Source organism: Centruroides sculpturatus, unplaced genomic scaffold, assembly GCF_000671375.1.
Source record: "Centruroides sculpturatus isolate CEXI.00-Female unplaced genomic scaffold, Cexi_2.0 scaffold373, whole genome shotgun sequence".
Classification (NCBI taxonomy): Eukaryota; Metazoa; Arthropoda; class Arachnida; order Scorpiones; family Buthidae; genus Centruroides; species Centruroides sculpturatus.
The window spans coordinates 305,429-322,913 of record NW_019384580.1 but is presented as its reverse complement, the minus strand read 5'-3'; the positions used below and the strand labels follow the sequence as shown (position 1 = coordinate 322,913).

Sequence of the window (17,485 nt, the reverse complement as noted above, 5' to 3'; positions counted from 1 at the left end):
TAAATACAATGTAACATTAATAACAAAATATAGAAAATAATAAGTAATTACAAACAATTATATAATTAATAATAATTATTAATAAACAACCAAAATAAGGAATTAATAGATGTAAATGAAAGAGCTGGGGCATTTTAGATTTCATTGAAAGAAGCCCATACAGTAGATATTAAGTCTGTATCCTGATAATTGATACAAATTTTTTGCTTGCTTTATAAATCTTCAAAGTCTCCAAATGGTCAAGTGAATTTAGGTCTTTAGCTGGTCTGATGATTCTAGCATAGGTCAATGATTTTATTGATGACTGATGCTTTAACAGTAAGCTTGTATATAGGGACTACCAAATGCAACTTGCCATATAGAATTAAGGAACATCAATATACCATCAACAGGAATCTTGGAACCTGATTATTATAATCATGGATAATGTTATCAATTGGCTATTGTTATCATAATCAGTCGTTCCCAACACACACGGTATAAAATTAGTTAAAAATAATTCTCCTATTATAATCAAACATTGGCTATTGTTATCATTGTGATAATTACGTTTAGGGACAAATGATAAGAATTCTTAGAAAATTCATACTAAATGGATCTTTTGCTTGAAACTTACTTTTAACTGAAATATATATTTTATATTTATACCAACAACAAAAAAGCTCATTTATGCATATCAAAACTGATTAAATTTTAATCTAACTAACAGTTATATTTTGAAACACCACAGATGATAATCATAATTACATATTTATTAGTTTGGTTTAACTAAAATTATACTGTTTTTAATTTTATTTTTAGATTGCATCTTATCCAAATATTGATGTAAGTTCTGATATTCTTCGTCCACACGTAAGCAGAGAAAGTGCTAGGAATGCTTTTATAGAAGCATCAAGTACTACTTATAAAAAAATAATAAATTCATGGTAAATACAAATATTTTTACATTGTTATAACATAATATCTATTAAAACCATAAGTTCATATACATANTTTTGATTTTAATTCTGTTCCAAAAGCTTTTATCAAAATGCATATTATTAACAATTAAAATATTAATATTAAGATATATATTATAACATATAATTTTTTTTTCTTCTAGGAATGAAAGTGGAGTTTTAGGTGTTTTAAAAGAACTTTCTAGGAATGAAGTAAAAGAAAATTTTGGTTTGTTTAGTTTCAAACAGTTTTACTTGTAAATAATTTTGATTAATTTTTTTTTCTTTTCTTGAATAGCTGACTTGGAGTTGTGTTGTAGCACTTCATTTACATTTACTAACTTTACTCTCTTGGATGTTATGTATATAACATGGGAAAGTATTGTAATTGTGTTAAATTTGATCCTACAGGTTTTTTGCAAATTTTGATGTTTTGAGATCCTGAACCCAAGAAAGTAAAAAAAAGAGAGAGTTTATATATATATATATATATATATACATATATATGTTGGCATCTATTTCAATATCTCAGGATGGGATAAAAATTAAGAAACAAAATTTGACTAGGTAACTTGTATATAAGGAGCATTGATGCTATGAAATTTTGGTGATTAAAGGTTTAGGGAATAGGGAGATAGAGGGGAGGTCATCTCTCATATCTTAGTAGGATTGAGCTTAGTGAAAATTTTATTCATTATTTGTTGTTATATAATTTGGCAATATAACATATTAATGTAAATTATAAAATTGTTATAAATTATAAGAAATGTAAATTATAAAAAAAGTAGAGCCAAAGGGAGGGTATAGTGTAAATTAATTAATATTGTTGCTAATTCATCATTTTTAACTGTATGTGAGTTGTTAAGTTTATATTTAATAATTAAATTGTTACACTTTATAACTGCTCATTTATTTGATACTTTTTCACAACATTATTGGCATTTATAATTTTTAAAAAACTCATCTTACCTTCCAAATTAAGCCTTTCATCTTTTTATAATAATTAATAATGAAGAACAAGACTCAATATAATTGGACAGACCATCCCTGAAAAATTACTGGATCTTTTCAACCCACCTAGATTTGTTTCTTGATCCTAGAGTGTTAGGCTGATACTTTAACTGCCTCAGTCATTCAACTGGCAATAATTATTATTAAACATTTTTAGTCAATCAAGAATTCCATTGTTTATATAATTTGTTTTATCACGTTTTCTAAATTTTTACAAACTAATATACAGGGTTTTTCAAAAAGAATGCTACCATTTTAAATTAATGTAATTATGTTATTATCCAAGAACATTGTAATACACATTAAAATGTTGGAAAACTGTCCAAGTTTTATATTTGTCCATTATAATTTCTCAGTGCATGCAACCTTGTGTCGTGCGGCATGCATCCTACTGATATTGAAATTCTTCCTACACTCACTATAGCATATTTGTTGTCACTCCTCCCATAGCAGCCACAATTCTATGGCTCCTGCAGATTACACATGTTGAATAATGAGTGATTCTGACTGCAAACTGTAGAACACAAAATGCTTTCTCTTTTGTGGAGTCATCATTTTTATTTATCACACTTCCTAGTGGTAGGAGATGACAAGATGTTTGAATGCAGACAGGAGATGAAACTTGGACAGTTATGCTATTGATTGGTGACATCACATAATTCTCAGATAGTAATTAACATAATTACAGCAATTTAAAATGGTAGCATTCATCTTGGAATACCTTGTATTATTGCAGAGTTGTATATCAAATACTATCATTATATCATGTGAAGTACTGTACATATCTATGATATTAGAGAGGCTGCAGCTGATGTTTTCATCGCAAAAACGTGTACGTTGGACATTCAGCACTGTCTTCCTGTAAACCTAGAAGTTTGACAATGGAGTTTGGAATGTTGAGCATGATTCCACTGACATTCCAAATGCCATTGTCAAACTTCTAGGCTTACAGGAAGGTGGTGCTGAACTGCCAGTTCTACACTTATCTGCAGGGCGTATTTGTATCCTTCAATGCCAGCGTTTATATGTAAGGAGCTGCATCTGGAGGCAACTGCTGTATACAAAGCTGGTTATTCATGCCCCAAGTTTGAATTTGTTAACAATCTTGCCTGCAGATCTCTCTTTATCCAACATATACATTTTTGCATTGAAAACATCACCTACAGCCTCTCTATTAAATTTATCATTTTCTTTCCTTGCAAACATTTTATTAATATACATGGTTTACTTTATAGATAGTAAAAAAAAAATACCTTTCAGTACAATGCTTATATGTAGTCAATTGTATTTTATTAATATTTTTAAATATTTAGTGTTAATTTTAAAGTGAATATTTGAAAATAATAGTTTTTAATATTTTAAAAAATAGTTAAAATTTTGTAAATGAAAAAAGTTTTTTTATTTTTTTTTATTTTAGTATATCATTGGATTGGAAAGGCTGCAAATTCTTTACTTACAACATATAACTGGTTCCAAATATTGAAGGCTTCCATTTTTCCTCATCTCAGGGTAATTAAACATTTTATTATTAAGGCCAAGCTGTCAGTTTTGGCTACTTGACTACATTTTGACACTTAATTTTTAACTGAGAATAAAACATTCATTGATAACCTTACTAATAATATTTCTATATCTTTTAAAGTAACCTGAGTATGATTTGTATAGCAAACTGCAAAGACTTGTTTTGTGTAAATGCTTCAGTGTTAAGGTGTTGCTGTTGTTGTTACCAAGATATTGGGAATTATGAGAAAAAAATATTGATTTTTGTTTTCATTTATTGTTTGTTATGGATAAAAATGACGATTTTTTAAATATTGGTCAATTTTAGATTTTTGTTTTTTGTAAATATGTATCTCAAAATAACTGTGACATGTTATGACTATTTCTTCAGCACAATATAAACAGATTGAAAAAAGTTTGTCTGAAGTAATTTACAATGCATCTGGAAGGAGCATGTGGAGTTACTGGCACAAAATCTGCTAAGAGTGACTAAACTAGTTAAAATACATGTATAAATTTTAAATGCATATTATAATTCTAATGTATATTGAAATTTTTCATTGAAAATTTGTAGAAGTCTGAAAGATATTTATATTTACTTACTTACTTGCAATGGTTATGGAACTGGCAGCAGAAACCAGAAAATGTACAAAAGCTNTATTAATACAAGATTAAATTTTAAAATAAAATACTAAAACACTATAATATGAAGACTCCTTTTGTATTTTAATCACAATTAAATATTTTTTGAGACCTTTTTATTTGTCATTTGATTGCAATGCCAAAAATTTTAATGGTGCTATTTGAACATTTGAAGTAGAGTATTTTAAGCCATAAAATGTCTTAAAATATAATCTGTAATTTAAAAAAAACTTTGATATATATAATATAGAAATACAAAAGGACTCCTTAATATTATATCATATTTACTATTAGTATTTTCCTTTAATGGAGTTGTATAGATCTGAACAGATTAAATTTTATTTGATATAATTAATACAAGGATGGATCAATAAATAACCAGTCATGATGATGTTTTTAGCTGCTTATTTATTTATCCACCCTTATATTTTTGAAATATGTCTAAAATTAAAATTTTTAGATATCATTTTTAAACTTAAATACAGAATAACTAAAAAGTTACCATACACTTACATTATATATATTTTTAATATAAGTGGAATAGTTTTGATTACCTTATAAAATACACTTAATAAAGTTTATTTAAATTGTATATATTTATACAAATCATGTGATCAAATTACATTGTATTTTAATATTATTATTTAATAAATACAGTGGGTGATCAGTTAACAAGCAATTTAGACTATGAACAAATCGGATAATGAAAACTTTCACAAAGATTTTTATGTTCAAGTAACAAACATCTCACAGAACAAACACAAGAAGAAGCAACGTAAAACAGTGAATATCAATTGGCCTTCCCTTGTCTCTAGGTGACAATTCAAAACCTTCTGCAGCTCAGGAAACATTGCCATCAATGCTCAATCCGATATCGACAGATAGTATTCCTCTGAACTTTGAAACTCTCTCCCTTGTAATTCTAGCCTTTTGTTTACCTTTCTGACAAAGAATATTTTTTATAGTCTTCACAAGACTGTCGGGCGGGCACTCATTAAATTTTGTGTCAGTTTTTATTTTCAAAAGGAGCAAGTTTAATTGTGTCATTGGATATTCATTAACATTTTAACACCAATTTCAAATTTCATCCGGGTCTCACATTTACAAAATTTTTTTGTGCACTAGTTGATTTCTGTTCTATGAATTTTTGTAAGTGCTTTACCGAACTTTTTATTTAAAAAAGAAACTGATAATATGGAATCTAAAAAGATTGGAGTTTCAAGAACTGTGCTTACCACAGAAACCAAGCAAGAGATAATAGCCAAGGTAGAGAGTGGGCAGATGTCTGATGTTTCCAGGCAGTGTGGCTTGAACAGGTCTACTGTAGGCACAATCTTAGCTAAGAAAGATATAATCAAGAAGACTTATGCAGCTATAGGAGTAATAAAATCACATCTGAGAAATAAAGAACATTGAAGAGTTCATAATGGAACCTGAAACAGAACTTCGAGAATTCTTAAATGTATAACACCAAGAAACTCAGTGAGATGTGATTTCTTCTGAAAAAGAGGAAGACGAAAGAGGACCAATTCTGACATCTGCTATTAAAGATCTTTTCAAGAAGTGAGAGGATGTCAGAACAATAGTCATCCAAATAGCATCCAAACCAGATTCATGTTAATAGGCTTGTGGATCTCTACAACGACAATGCTATTAATTAGTTCCAAAAAATCCTGAAGAAGAGAGAAAAGCAATCGACATTGGACAGATTCTTTAATCCCCACAAATGAAAAAAACCATGACTAATAAAAATGCAAGACTGTGTACATATGTATTCTTATTATTACATATAAATAAACGTAGTAGGGAACTATATAATTTTTTATTTTTGGGGTCTCCAGAACAAAATCAAATTCCCATAAAAATCTATGGTTAATTGATAATCGATTAACGAGCAATTTGGGTAGCAAACACAATCTTGGAATGGCTTATGTTCATTAGCCGATCACCCACTCACTGTAATATTAAGCTAGGTTCACGCTGTCATACAAATCACTATAAATGAACACTAACAAAGAAAAATGCTGATCGCTTCATACTACATAACACTGAGTAGGAACGTGATTATTCAAAGTGATTTTGTTTACAATTACCAGTTTTAAGGAAAAAGTTAGTTGGTTCAACAAACTGAAGTTCAGTAAAGGTTAAGATAATTTCAACTCCTAACAAACTGAACGAACTGCTTGAACAGTTACCAAAAGGGCACAACTGGCAGTTTGTATGTCAATATGAACCTTATTATTATTACAATATGACATTATTACAATATAACAATATGAATATTGTTATTTCAGAATAAAACATACAAAATAATTTTAATATGTATTTTTAAATAGGAACACCGGCATTGTGAGAGTGTTAGTTTGGCATCCTCAAACTATGAAATGTGCAGTTGCTCTTAGAGATGATTCAATTAGAATATTTACTTCAAATAATAAAATGATTCCAGTTTTAAAACATAGATTGCAAAAAGAAGTTACTTCAATGGCATGGAAGTAAGTATAATTTTTTATTTTTAACTTTTATTTAAAATTTATTTAGGAAATGATAGATTACACTGTTTGGCAAAAAATATTCTGCTCCCATCAAACATTTTCATTGATTTTTATAGTTTCAATGGTGCTGAATCCAAATCTGACAACAGAATTGGCCTAATATCCACCACTTTTGAGAGAAATGAGGTTTTGAAGGAAAACATTTTTTGTTCAAAATATATTTATTGGCTGCACACATTGCTGATTGTCTTATTAAATATAAATAAATTTATGTTAATTACTCCTTTTGCATAATTCTATACATTTGAAAACTGAACACTTAATATGTTTTTCCTTTTATATTCTTCTTCTGAAGTCTCTCACTTTAGAGTCCAGCAGTAATCCACTAACATCTTCTCGTTCCATCTTCCACTATACTACTTTTCCCATTTGAGAGTCTGATGGAACCTTTCTCCATGTTCATCAGAAACAGCTCCTAGGTTGGCAGGAAAAAACTAAATGGGAATGCAGGAAAGCATCTTGACCCATTGCAACCCAGTGTTTTGGCAGGACATTTCCAACTCCTCCACAGTTTCCTCAGTTGTTAGCTCATACATTCCCCAAAAAAATTCTTGCACACATTTTGGAATGTGTTTCACACTGTTCTTTCTGTGTGAAAGAACAGTGTGAAACAATTCAAAAATGTGTTAAGTTCATTCTTGAAACTAGAATCCTTTAAAAGCTGTTGTACTTGGGAACCAATAAAAATTTCCTCTTTTACTTTTGCATCAGGTCAACAAAGCTTTCTTCTCTGTCCTTATCTTTCACAAAGATTTTCATCAAACTGAGTTTGATATGAAGAGGAGGTAAGAGGATTTTAGTTTTCTCTACCAGAGCAGGAAAAGCAATATTCTTCTGACCTTATGTTTGCTGTGCAATTGGGCCACCTTTTTACCAAGTAGTGACTGGTTGTTGCTCGATTGTCTCATTCACATAAAAAACATCAGAATTTAGTGTATCTTCCTTGAAGACCTGTTAGCATATTATATAGTTCTCTGGTTTTATATTTTATTCAAATAACAGTAACAGAAAGTTTGTATAAGAGGCATTTTTCTACAAAAAGTAGTAATTTTTTTAAAAACTGTGTAATAGAAGATTTTGGACTTCAGATTCATATTCAGCACACTAAAATACATTTAAAAAATTACAAAGGGAAGATTTTGATGCAGAACAGTGTTATTTTCTGATGAGAAAACTTGTTTTAAAAAATTCTTTTCACGATGTAAATAGTTTTTAATTTTTGAAATAATTATAGAAGAAACACATTTTAGTTTAAATCAAAAGTATGAAATTGAGATTAGAAATACTTTGAAATTTATTTTTTCTTTTAATTATAATAATAATTTAATAAGTGTGTCAGTGTCTGTATTCAGGAATTTCCTAACAATATGGCATGTATTCAATATAGTGGCCTTCTGCAGTGTGATGTATGTATTTATATTCAATTCTAATGTTCCCAGGCTTTTGTGTAGTGTGTGTGGTATCACACCTGTACAGGAGAGAATGACAGGTACTATAAGCACCCTTTCCATCCTCCACAGATGCCTTATTTCCTGGGCGAGTTCTGTGCACTTGCTAATTTTTTCAGTGCATGTGTTTTGTACATTGTGAGTGTTTGGAATGGATATGTCTATAATATATGTGATTTTATTGTGTTTGTCAATGAATGTGATGTCTAGTCTGTTGTGGTAGATTGTTTTATCTGTTATTATGGCTCTGTCGTAATACATTTTGTGCATGTTGTTTTCCAATACTGTCTGTNCACATATCCGAAAAATCATAGAAATATTTTTACACACCATTTTTTTTTAATCACTATCCACCATTTCTAAAGACTCCATCATTTCCATGGAATCTGGATCATCGGTGGTATCAAATGATTCTCAAAATAAAAAAGAAAATTAAATTTTTATAACAGCATTGCAATTATTGATAGAAAAGAGATGATTGCAAGTCAGTTGTTACAAGTCTTGTTAGAACAATGGCACTTATTGTTCTATGAATGATGATACAATGTGAAACAATGAGACAAATAAAATGGAAATGGAACCTATGGCCATCTAATTGGAGTATTTTCTTTCTTTTATTTTTTTTTTCTGCCTTGTAGGCACTAAGAGGGCCTTTTTTAGCAAGCCAATTATGAGTTTGGCCAAATCCACAGTGAGGGTGATGAGGGATGAGGCCTGATGTGTTTAGACAGGCCATCTCTAAAAATTCATGGGTTTTTTGATTTTTCTCAACCCATCTGGATTCAATTCTGGGTTTCCCAGAGTGGCAGGCTGACACCTTAACTGTTCAACTATTCAGCCAAGTTGGGGTATGTGGGAATTACAATCTTTTGTGATTATATTTTGTTTTCATAAATATTGATTAAGACTCATTGTATGGAATATTTTATTTCCTGAATGACAAAGAGATATAAAAGAATACAGCCCATTGTATCAAAAATTCTTATAAAGTGTATACTTCTAAATAATGATCACACTGTAAATTTTATCATTTTTTCTTTATAATTATGTAAGTGATTATTTTAATATGTTTTAATAACTAATAATTTTATTTTGTAATTTTTAAGACCTTATTATTCTTCTATTCTTGCTGTTGCTTGTAATACGGGTGTTTTAGTATGGCAAATTGATCCAACTTCTTTAGTAACAAGGTAAATAATTTTTACTTTATTTTAATGAAATTATTTTAAATATGTTTATGAAATTTGAATAGTTGATTATTTATGTATTTTGCTATTATTATATCATATACATTTCTTTGAATATTAGAAAAATATGTACAGTACATAAGCTAGAATATGGAATGTTTTTAGCAATGTATTATCATTAAATAAGGCATTTCAAACCAATACCTTTTATTTTTTTACAATGATATGTTTATTCAGAATATGAACAAACAAATATTTTCAGTTTTATGTATAAACCTACTTCAGGTTATCTTTTGAAACATATACAAAGTTTTGAAATTCTACAAAGGAATGTTTATGTGCATTTTATGACATTAATGTTTAAAATTTAAAATATTTCAACTCTACAATACTTCTTTTTGAAGTTTTTGAAAATAACCAATTCAAGAAACCAAGAACACACGAGGACCGTGCAAAGCAGACTGATTAACTACAGTTAGCTAACACGGCTAGCTGATTGGTGTGGGCATGCAATTTAGTACCACTGCCGGTGTTGGGAATGAGGACGAATACAGAAAATACTGATGAATATGGAGGGAAAAAAGTCATCAAAATGTGACGAATATTGAATATTACGAATACAGAGGTTCCACTATTTTAAATTTCTATACAGCAGGACTGGCCAACAAGTCGATCATGATTGACCGGTCAATTGCTGCATCATTTTTGGTCAATCACAAATAATATGACTTGTTAAAATGCAAAAAACACTTGTAATTTTAATAAGAATATTAAATCATATTTTTCACAGAGAAATTTTTTAACTGTTTGCTATAGGTTGGTAATACCATGTTCTAAGAGATGAATAGGAAGAAGAGTCCTTTGTGTCAATATCATTGATAGCTAAGTATGTTGTTGTTTTAAAAACTGTTTTATTATACCATAAATAGTTCAGTTCACTGTAAAAATGACTGTGCTGAAGAGCTGAAGCAAAATTATAATTTGTGTGACAGAAAGAAATGTGGAATTTTTTGGTTGTGGTGAAAAATACTTAGTATCATTTTATTTATACTTTAGTGTCTTTACTAAAACAAAATAACCTGGTACATTAATTTTTGTATGATACATAAATAAACTATGTTTTGCAGGATAATTTTATTAGGATGGCTTATTAAGCTTTTATGAAACAAAACTATGGAGTAGATCATTGGTACTTTTGACTCTTGAAAGTAGATCAAACCTTACTATGAAGTGGCCAGTCATGCCATATGGAAAAGTTATACTTAATACTGGATCATGTACCTGTATGAAATAACATGAAAATATATAAAATAAATCATAGATTAATGTGCCTTACATTTAATATCATGGTGCATTAATAATTTGAATGTTCTCTATGTATAAATCTGGCTCTTATTTTTTCAGGGTTATCTATGACCTTCAAGAATTATAAAGGGAATTAGAGTCTTTATAGTTGATGTATTTATTTTGTATGTTGCTTTGTAGATTTCCCATGTTTCAAGAATTCTAAAATGATGTTTATCCAATACTGGTTTTATTAACTTAGCTTTGTTTAGCACCATGGACACACTGTGTTTCACAGGTTAAACAATATTTATAAAATAAACCAAAAACATTTGTTCATATTCTGAATAAACCTATCACTGGAAAAGTGTAACAGTTATTAATTTAAAGTTCTTTGTTTCACTTTATTTTTTTTGTATGTTAAATAAGTTATCCAAATTAGAGTTTTAACATTCCTTCTATTGAATATAATGTGATTAACTGAATATTTCATGAAACATATTGAATTAAAAACTTCTTTTAAAAAATTGTTATAAAATTTATTTGAAAATAAAGCTAAAATATAAGACTAGCCATAATATGTGGTGATAATCAAGAGCACACTAAAACCTTTGATGGAAATGACCTTTAATTTGAAGCTTTAAAAAAATCAATAGTAGTGGTTTGACATGTACTAATCACAAAATTAATTTTTTGAGTAAGATTACAAATATTATTATAAAATTAAGTGAGCACAAGCAAATTATGAGTAGAAATAAAATGGTGAGTAAATTAAATTTGGTGGAATAGAATTAATTCAAATAATTTGGTGAGTAAATTAAATTATTATTTTGGTGGCATAGAATTCTTTTCAGATTACAAATAATTGTGATGAAATAATATAAAGTGCAGTGAGAGTAATTTGTCGCATTTTATTATCAATACTGAAATTATTTGTTGAGTAAACTAAATTATTATTTAACAAATTATTTTTGAGTTTTATTATCAATACCAAAATTAATTATTTTCTTGATTGATATTTATTGAATAAAATGGAATTATTTCAGATAACTTTTAAAATAAAAATTTGTTGTATTTCTAATCACAAATTTGTAAAAAAGGAGTTAAAGTTTTATTATAAATATTTTAATTAATTTTCCCAAAGTGAGTGGTAATTTGAAATAATATAACAATGAAATTATTTTGAAAAGTGTTTTTATTGATAAATTAAGATTACAAATTATTATTATGATTACAAATAATTTTTGTGGAGTGGAATTATTTCAGATTACAAATAATTTTTAAAATTTGCTGAGTAAATTAAGATTTCAAATAATTTGTCAAGTTTTATTATCAATACTTATAAAAATATAACACTGAAATTATTTAAGTATTTCCACTTTTTCTCTCAGTTTATTTAAAGCATGACACATTTCTGCGAGTAAGTGCAGGAATAAATTTTTGCAATTGCTGACAATATATTCTTGATTTAATTTTTGATATTTAAAAATGTGACACCAAGAAAGTTGATTTTGGAACTCGTCAATAAATTCATCAAGTTTTTGGTAGCGAGAAACAAAATCCCAGTTTAGATAATTTTTTAATTCGCTTAAAGTCTCGGTTTTTAATTGTTAGTATTTTAAAACTTATTTTATATCAAATCTATGAATGACAACGATAATAAAATCATCTGAAAGAGTTTGAAATTCTGCAATTTTATTCCAATCAAGATGTTTTAAAAACCTCTTTAAGAAATGTTTGTGTAATTTCTGATATTGGCAAATTAAATCCCATTTTATGTAATAAATATAATAAATGAATAAGGGAATATGTAATTTTTCCATATGTATTTCCAATTTAACTTATCTGCAAATTCTGAAATAAATGTTTTAGATCAGTGTTTCTCAACCTCGAACGAATCGTTGCCCCCTTCAATAAAACCATTATTGCTTCCTCACTTCAAAATTCCGATGCCAAGGGCCAAGGCTAATGCCAAATTCGTACTTTGTTTAATAGACTAGTGATTGGTATAATGTTATTTGTTTAATTATTGTATGATATAACGAATAAAATATCTAATTATTCTTAATATAATGAAAACATTATATTAAGAATATAATGTTTTCATTTGTTTCAATTTGTTTCAAATTCAGAAAAATTCAATGTTTTCTGGGCGATATAGTATATATCGCCCAGAAAATTGTTTTTTGCCCCCAAAATATAAAATGGTTACTAATCGCCCCCTCAACATGGAAAAACACCCACATGGGGGTGATATTGCCCCTGTTGAGAAACACTGTTTTAGATAAATCGGTTCAGTGACTGATGATATCTCAGACAATATAATTTTTAAAATAACAAATAGTATGTTCTTCTAATGGTGAGAAAGTTTCCCAGTCGAAGCAGGGTTGAGTACAAACAATTTTTTTATATTTGTTTATTTGACTACATTATTTGAACTGAATACAGATTTAAATTGAGTATATATATTAAATGGAAATGGTACATTCTCCAAAAAATCTCTGTCAGTAAAGTGTAATGAATAAGAGTTGGATGTGTAATTTTTAAAAAAATTATTTCAGCTATAGCTGTTCTGGCTCTAATAGTAATATTTTCTCATCTGAAATTATATATCAGCACACCAATGTTTCTGTGGAAGTTATCTGAAATAATTCCATTTTACTCAACAAATATATCAATTGAGAAAATAATTAATTTCAGTATTGATAATAAAACTCTACAAATTACTGTCACTGCAATTTAATATTATTTCATCAAAATTATTTATAATCTGAAAATAATTGTATTCCACTAAATTTAATTTACTCATCACTTAATTTTATAATAATATTTGTAATCTTACTCGAAAAATTAATTTTGTGATTAGTATGTGTCAAACCACTACTACTAAAGTCAGTGTTAAAATGTCTTAAACACAATACTTGAAAATATTTGCATATGAAGAAAGCAATAAATATAAAGTCACCATGATAGTTCCAGCTGAGACCAGGCACAAAACAAGATCAAAGTTTGTTTTTTGAACATTATAACACTGACTTTTACTTTCCCAGCTACTTTGTATATAACACAAAAATATTGTAATCATGTTGAATCTGACTCTGGATGTTTTGCAAATCATGACATTTTGTGAACCCAGAAAAGTCAAAAAGGGGGAGAAAAAAATTGTGTGTGTGTGTGTGTGTGTGCAGGATGGGGTAAAGATTAAGAAACAAAATTTGGCACAATAACTGATATATAAGGGGCATTAATGCTATTAAATTTTGGTGGTTAAAGGTTGAGGAAGTGGGGAGATAGAGGAGGTCATGTATCATATTTTGAGTGGGGTCAGACTTGATGAAAATTTTAGTTGTTAGTATTTACAAGTTTTTTAAAATAACTTGTCTCTACCTGTGAAAACCCAGAATAAATAACAAAAAGATACTTCTAAAAAAGGGAAACAGCAGGTTAAATAGCAGGATATAACTAATGTATGACCTGAGAGAGTTTCCGCTTTCACTTTCTCAGTGTCGAAAATGACACTTTCTCACAATCTTTTAATCTTTATCTGTATTTTGCTGTTCTATGTTCTAATACACTAACAAATGGCCAAATCTGGCAGTCATCACCAGTTGCTCCATCAAGATAATCGTATCTGTGCATCTCCCTTTTGTTAATGGATTCATCACCTCCTTCATCAACATATTCACCTCCATCATCTATGGATATGTCACCTCCTTTCTCATCACATTCACCTACGTCATCCTTAGAACCTCCACAACAAGGTATTTATCAACTTATGAACTTTTGTAAACTCTCTCTCTTGTGCTCAAGGCTACTAAAAATATAAATTGACTTGCTAGAGTTGTCAGAAATTAAATCCTATGAACAAATAAACAGGTATTTGTTTGTAGATATTTGTTTAGGTATTTGTTTATTTAACTTGTATCCAAGTATTTTTCTTCTGCCATGCTGTCTCTTGGACCTGCTCCAGTCCTAATCCAACCACCTACATATGAATCTGCTTGCACAACTAAAGTAGAACAAAAATAAAAAGCTGTCACAGCTTCTGTGACAATTGGAGAAGGTGCAGTGATGTCATCGTGATGAGGCATTTAAGAGAAGTTGACCCTGCCCTCAAAATTAAGTTTTTGTCATTTTGTAATAATTAATTATATAAAAGTTATGTTTTAATAACATTTCATAACAGATGACACCACAAATAACTTTTTAACTTTGAATTAGTGTCATAGTGTTTTTTCACCAGCAATGCAACTCTGCTAATTCTTTAATAATGCTGTATAGCCTCAAATAAAAGGTCAACACTGTCAAAGATTTTAGTGTGTTTCTGATTTTCAGCTTCATTATGATTAGTCTTGTGTTTTGAAATTTTAATTTCAAACAAATTTTAAAAGATTTGTTTTTGCCTATTGGAAAGTTTTAGTTTTTAAAAATAAAAATATATTAGTTAATGGATATTAAAATGTTAACATTATACTTGTTAACTAAATGAAATAAAAAAAAAGTCCAGAAAAAATTATATAAAACATTTGCAATTGCATAGTGATGTGAGACAATAACTACAGAACTTAGGCAAGGAGACTCTCTTCCATTGTTGTTTAATCTAACACTTGAAAAAGTTATTTGTAAATTGCAGCAAAGTGACAAAGGAGTGGAACTGAATGGCTTTCATCAAGCATTGGCATATGTGGATGATGATGCCTGATAATTCATGAAGATCTAATCAAAAATGCATCACTATTAATCTCAGAAGCAGAGAGGGTGGGCCTGAGGGTTAATGAATCAAAAACAAAGTATCTGCTATTATCAAGAGGACATCAGAGTAAGGGAAGTACACATTTAAGAGGATCAGTGACTTCACTTACCAAGGATTTGTAGTGGACAATAACAACTCCATTATAACAGAAATTTACTCAAGGCTCATAAGGCTAACACATCATACTATAGCTTGCAAAAGTACTAAAATCTAAACAAGTTTCCAGAAAGGTAAAGTTAAGATTGTATAAAATTATTATCTGACCAATGCTGTTTTATGGCTGTGAAACATGGCCTGTGCATAGTCACCAAACACAAATTGCAAGTTGTTTAAAACAAAGTTCTCAGGAAGATCTTTGGACCTGTAGTAGAACTGGTACTAAGAGAAAGATGTGCAATGAGGAACTACATCACAAAGTTGATGACTATGACATCATACAAACTATAGCTGAGAGATGCATCAAATGGGCAGGACATGTAGCCCATACTGACATGAATTGAGATGTGCACAAAGTGCTGACCTGGGAACCTTAGGGTAAACAACCTTTTGGACTCCCTCCAGTGCAATTGAAAGATGGATGAGAGGAATCTACAGAGAGTGGGTGTACTGTCTGATGGATGTAAGAGGCTCAAGATCGAAAAATGGAAGGAGATTGTCACAATGGTTTTGGGCCCAAGAAGCTCAAATAACCATTGAATAAATGATAGTCATGTGAGACAAATGCTATTTTTAATGTCTTTTTATTATAGTTTAAATACATAAATAAATTATAAATGCTAAGAAGGCATACAATAATAATTTCTAAATAATATCAAATTAAATAGTTGTCAGAATGTGAAGGATTTTCATGAAGATTTTAAGAAGGTTCTTCAGTGGAAATGCATGTTTATGCTTTGATTAAAAATTTTATTAAAAGTAAAATTTTTAATCAAATATTGTAAATTTTCTCCTTCGTAAACCACTGTGAAAAAATGGACAGCCCTTTTTTTTGAGGTCATAGTAAATATTGAATTATTAATTAACTTGGATTTGATACTTTTCATTTCTTGTTCAGTATCTGTTTGCAGTATAAGTCAAGTAATTACAGTAGATATACTGCTACAGGGTGTTCAAAAAATTACTGTAAAGGGCTTAAGTAAAGTTTTAATAAAATACAAGTTTTATATACAATATTGTTGTTTTTCCTACAGTAAGATGCTGGAAATGTCTCCCAATGTTCCCAAAATCCAAGGAAGTTAAGTCTAGAGACCTAGCATGCTGGACTCCACCAGAGATTGTGATCAGCAAAGAAAAGTTTTCATAAAACTGTAGCCCAAAAACCAGAATATCTGAGAACAAGCAGTAATGACATCTTTCACAAAGTGGAAACTTAGGTCATACAACTTATGAGTCTCTTATGCAATATCATACATGTAACAATAAAGTCATTACAAATTTCTTACTATACAGTAATTTTTCAGACACTATGTAGTATTAACTTTATACAATAACTTATCTAGTAAAATTCATTTTCTATATAAAACTTTTATGATATAAATACAAAAACAGAACTAAACTGTTTTGTATATCAACACATATATAAATACATACATAAATACATACATACATGAAAGACATCGAAAGTACACAAGGTGTTTAGCCGGATGAAAAGAGGGTAAGGGAAGGGGGGAAATAGACAGTAGAGAAAGATAGGATCCCTCTGAACAGCGTACATACAAGGGCTGTTCGAAAAGTTCGCGGCCTTGCCTATATGCGGTGCTGCGGTCAGTTTAATTTTTGGCGGGAATAATTCAGCCATCCTTGCTAAAGATACGATACCAATTTCCGCTTGATTAGTTGTAAAGTTTTGCCACGACAGCTTAGCAGATAGTCAATGTGCACATGCTTTGTGAAAAATGGAGAAGACGGAGACTCGTGCGGTCATAAAATACCTGATGAAAAAGGGTTGACCGCATCTCAAATCAAAGCTGACATGGATGAAGTTTTGGGAGAGTCTGCTCCTTCGTAAACCACTGTGAAAAAATGGACAGCCCTTTTTAAATCTGGCAGAGAGAGTGTGAAACATGACCCTCGCAGCGGACGGCCGTCAACTGCTGTCACTGAAAAAAATATCGACAAAGTTTACGATTTGGTGTTAGCAGATCGCCGTTTGAAAACGCGTGAGATA

The 17,485-nt window shown here is 29.5% G+C and overlaps 1 protein-coding gene across 1 annotated transcript in view; it reads left to right on the top strand.

Moving 5' to 3' along the window:
- Positions 1-17,485, top strand: part of LOC111624455 (aladin-like) — a 54,598-nt gene that overhangs the window by 5,596 nt on the left and 31,517 nt on the right. The window contains 8 exon segments of the mRNA XM_023367290.1: positions 802-926; positions 1,103-1,167; positions 3,367-3,494; positions 3,841-3,875; positions 6,428-6,586; positions 9,201-9,284; positions 14,164-14,197; positions 14,199-14,326. Of these exon segments, the coding sequence (XP_023223058.1) occupies positions 802-926; positions 1,103-1,167; positions 3,367-3,494; positions 3,841-3,875; positions 6,428-6,586; positions 9,201-9,284; positions 14,164-14,197; positions 14,199-14,326 (758 nt within the window).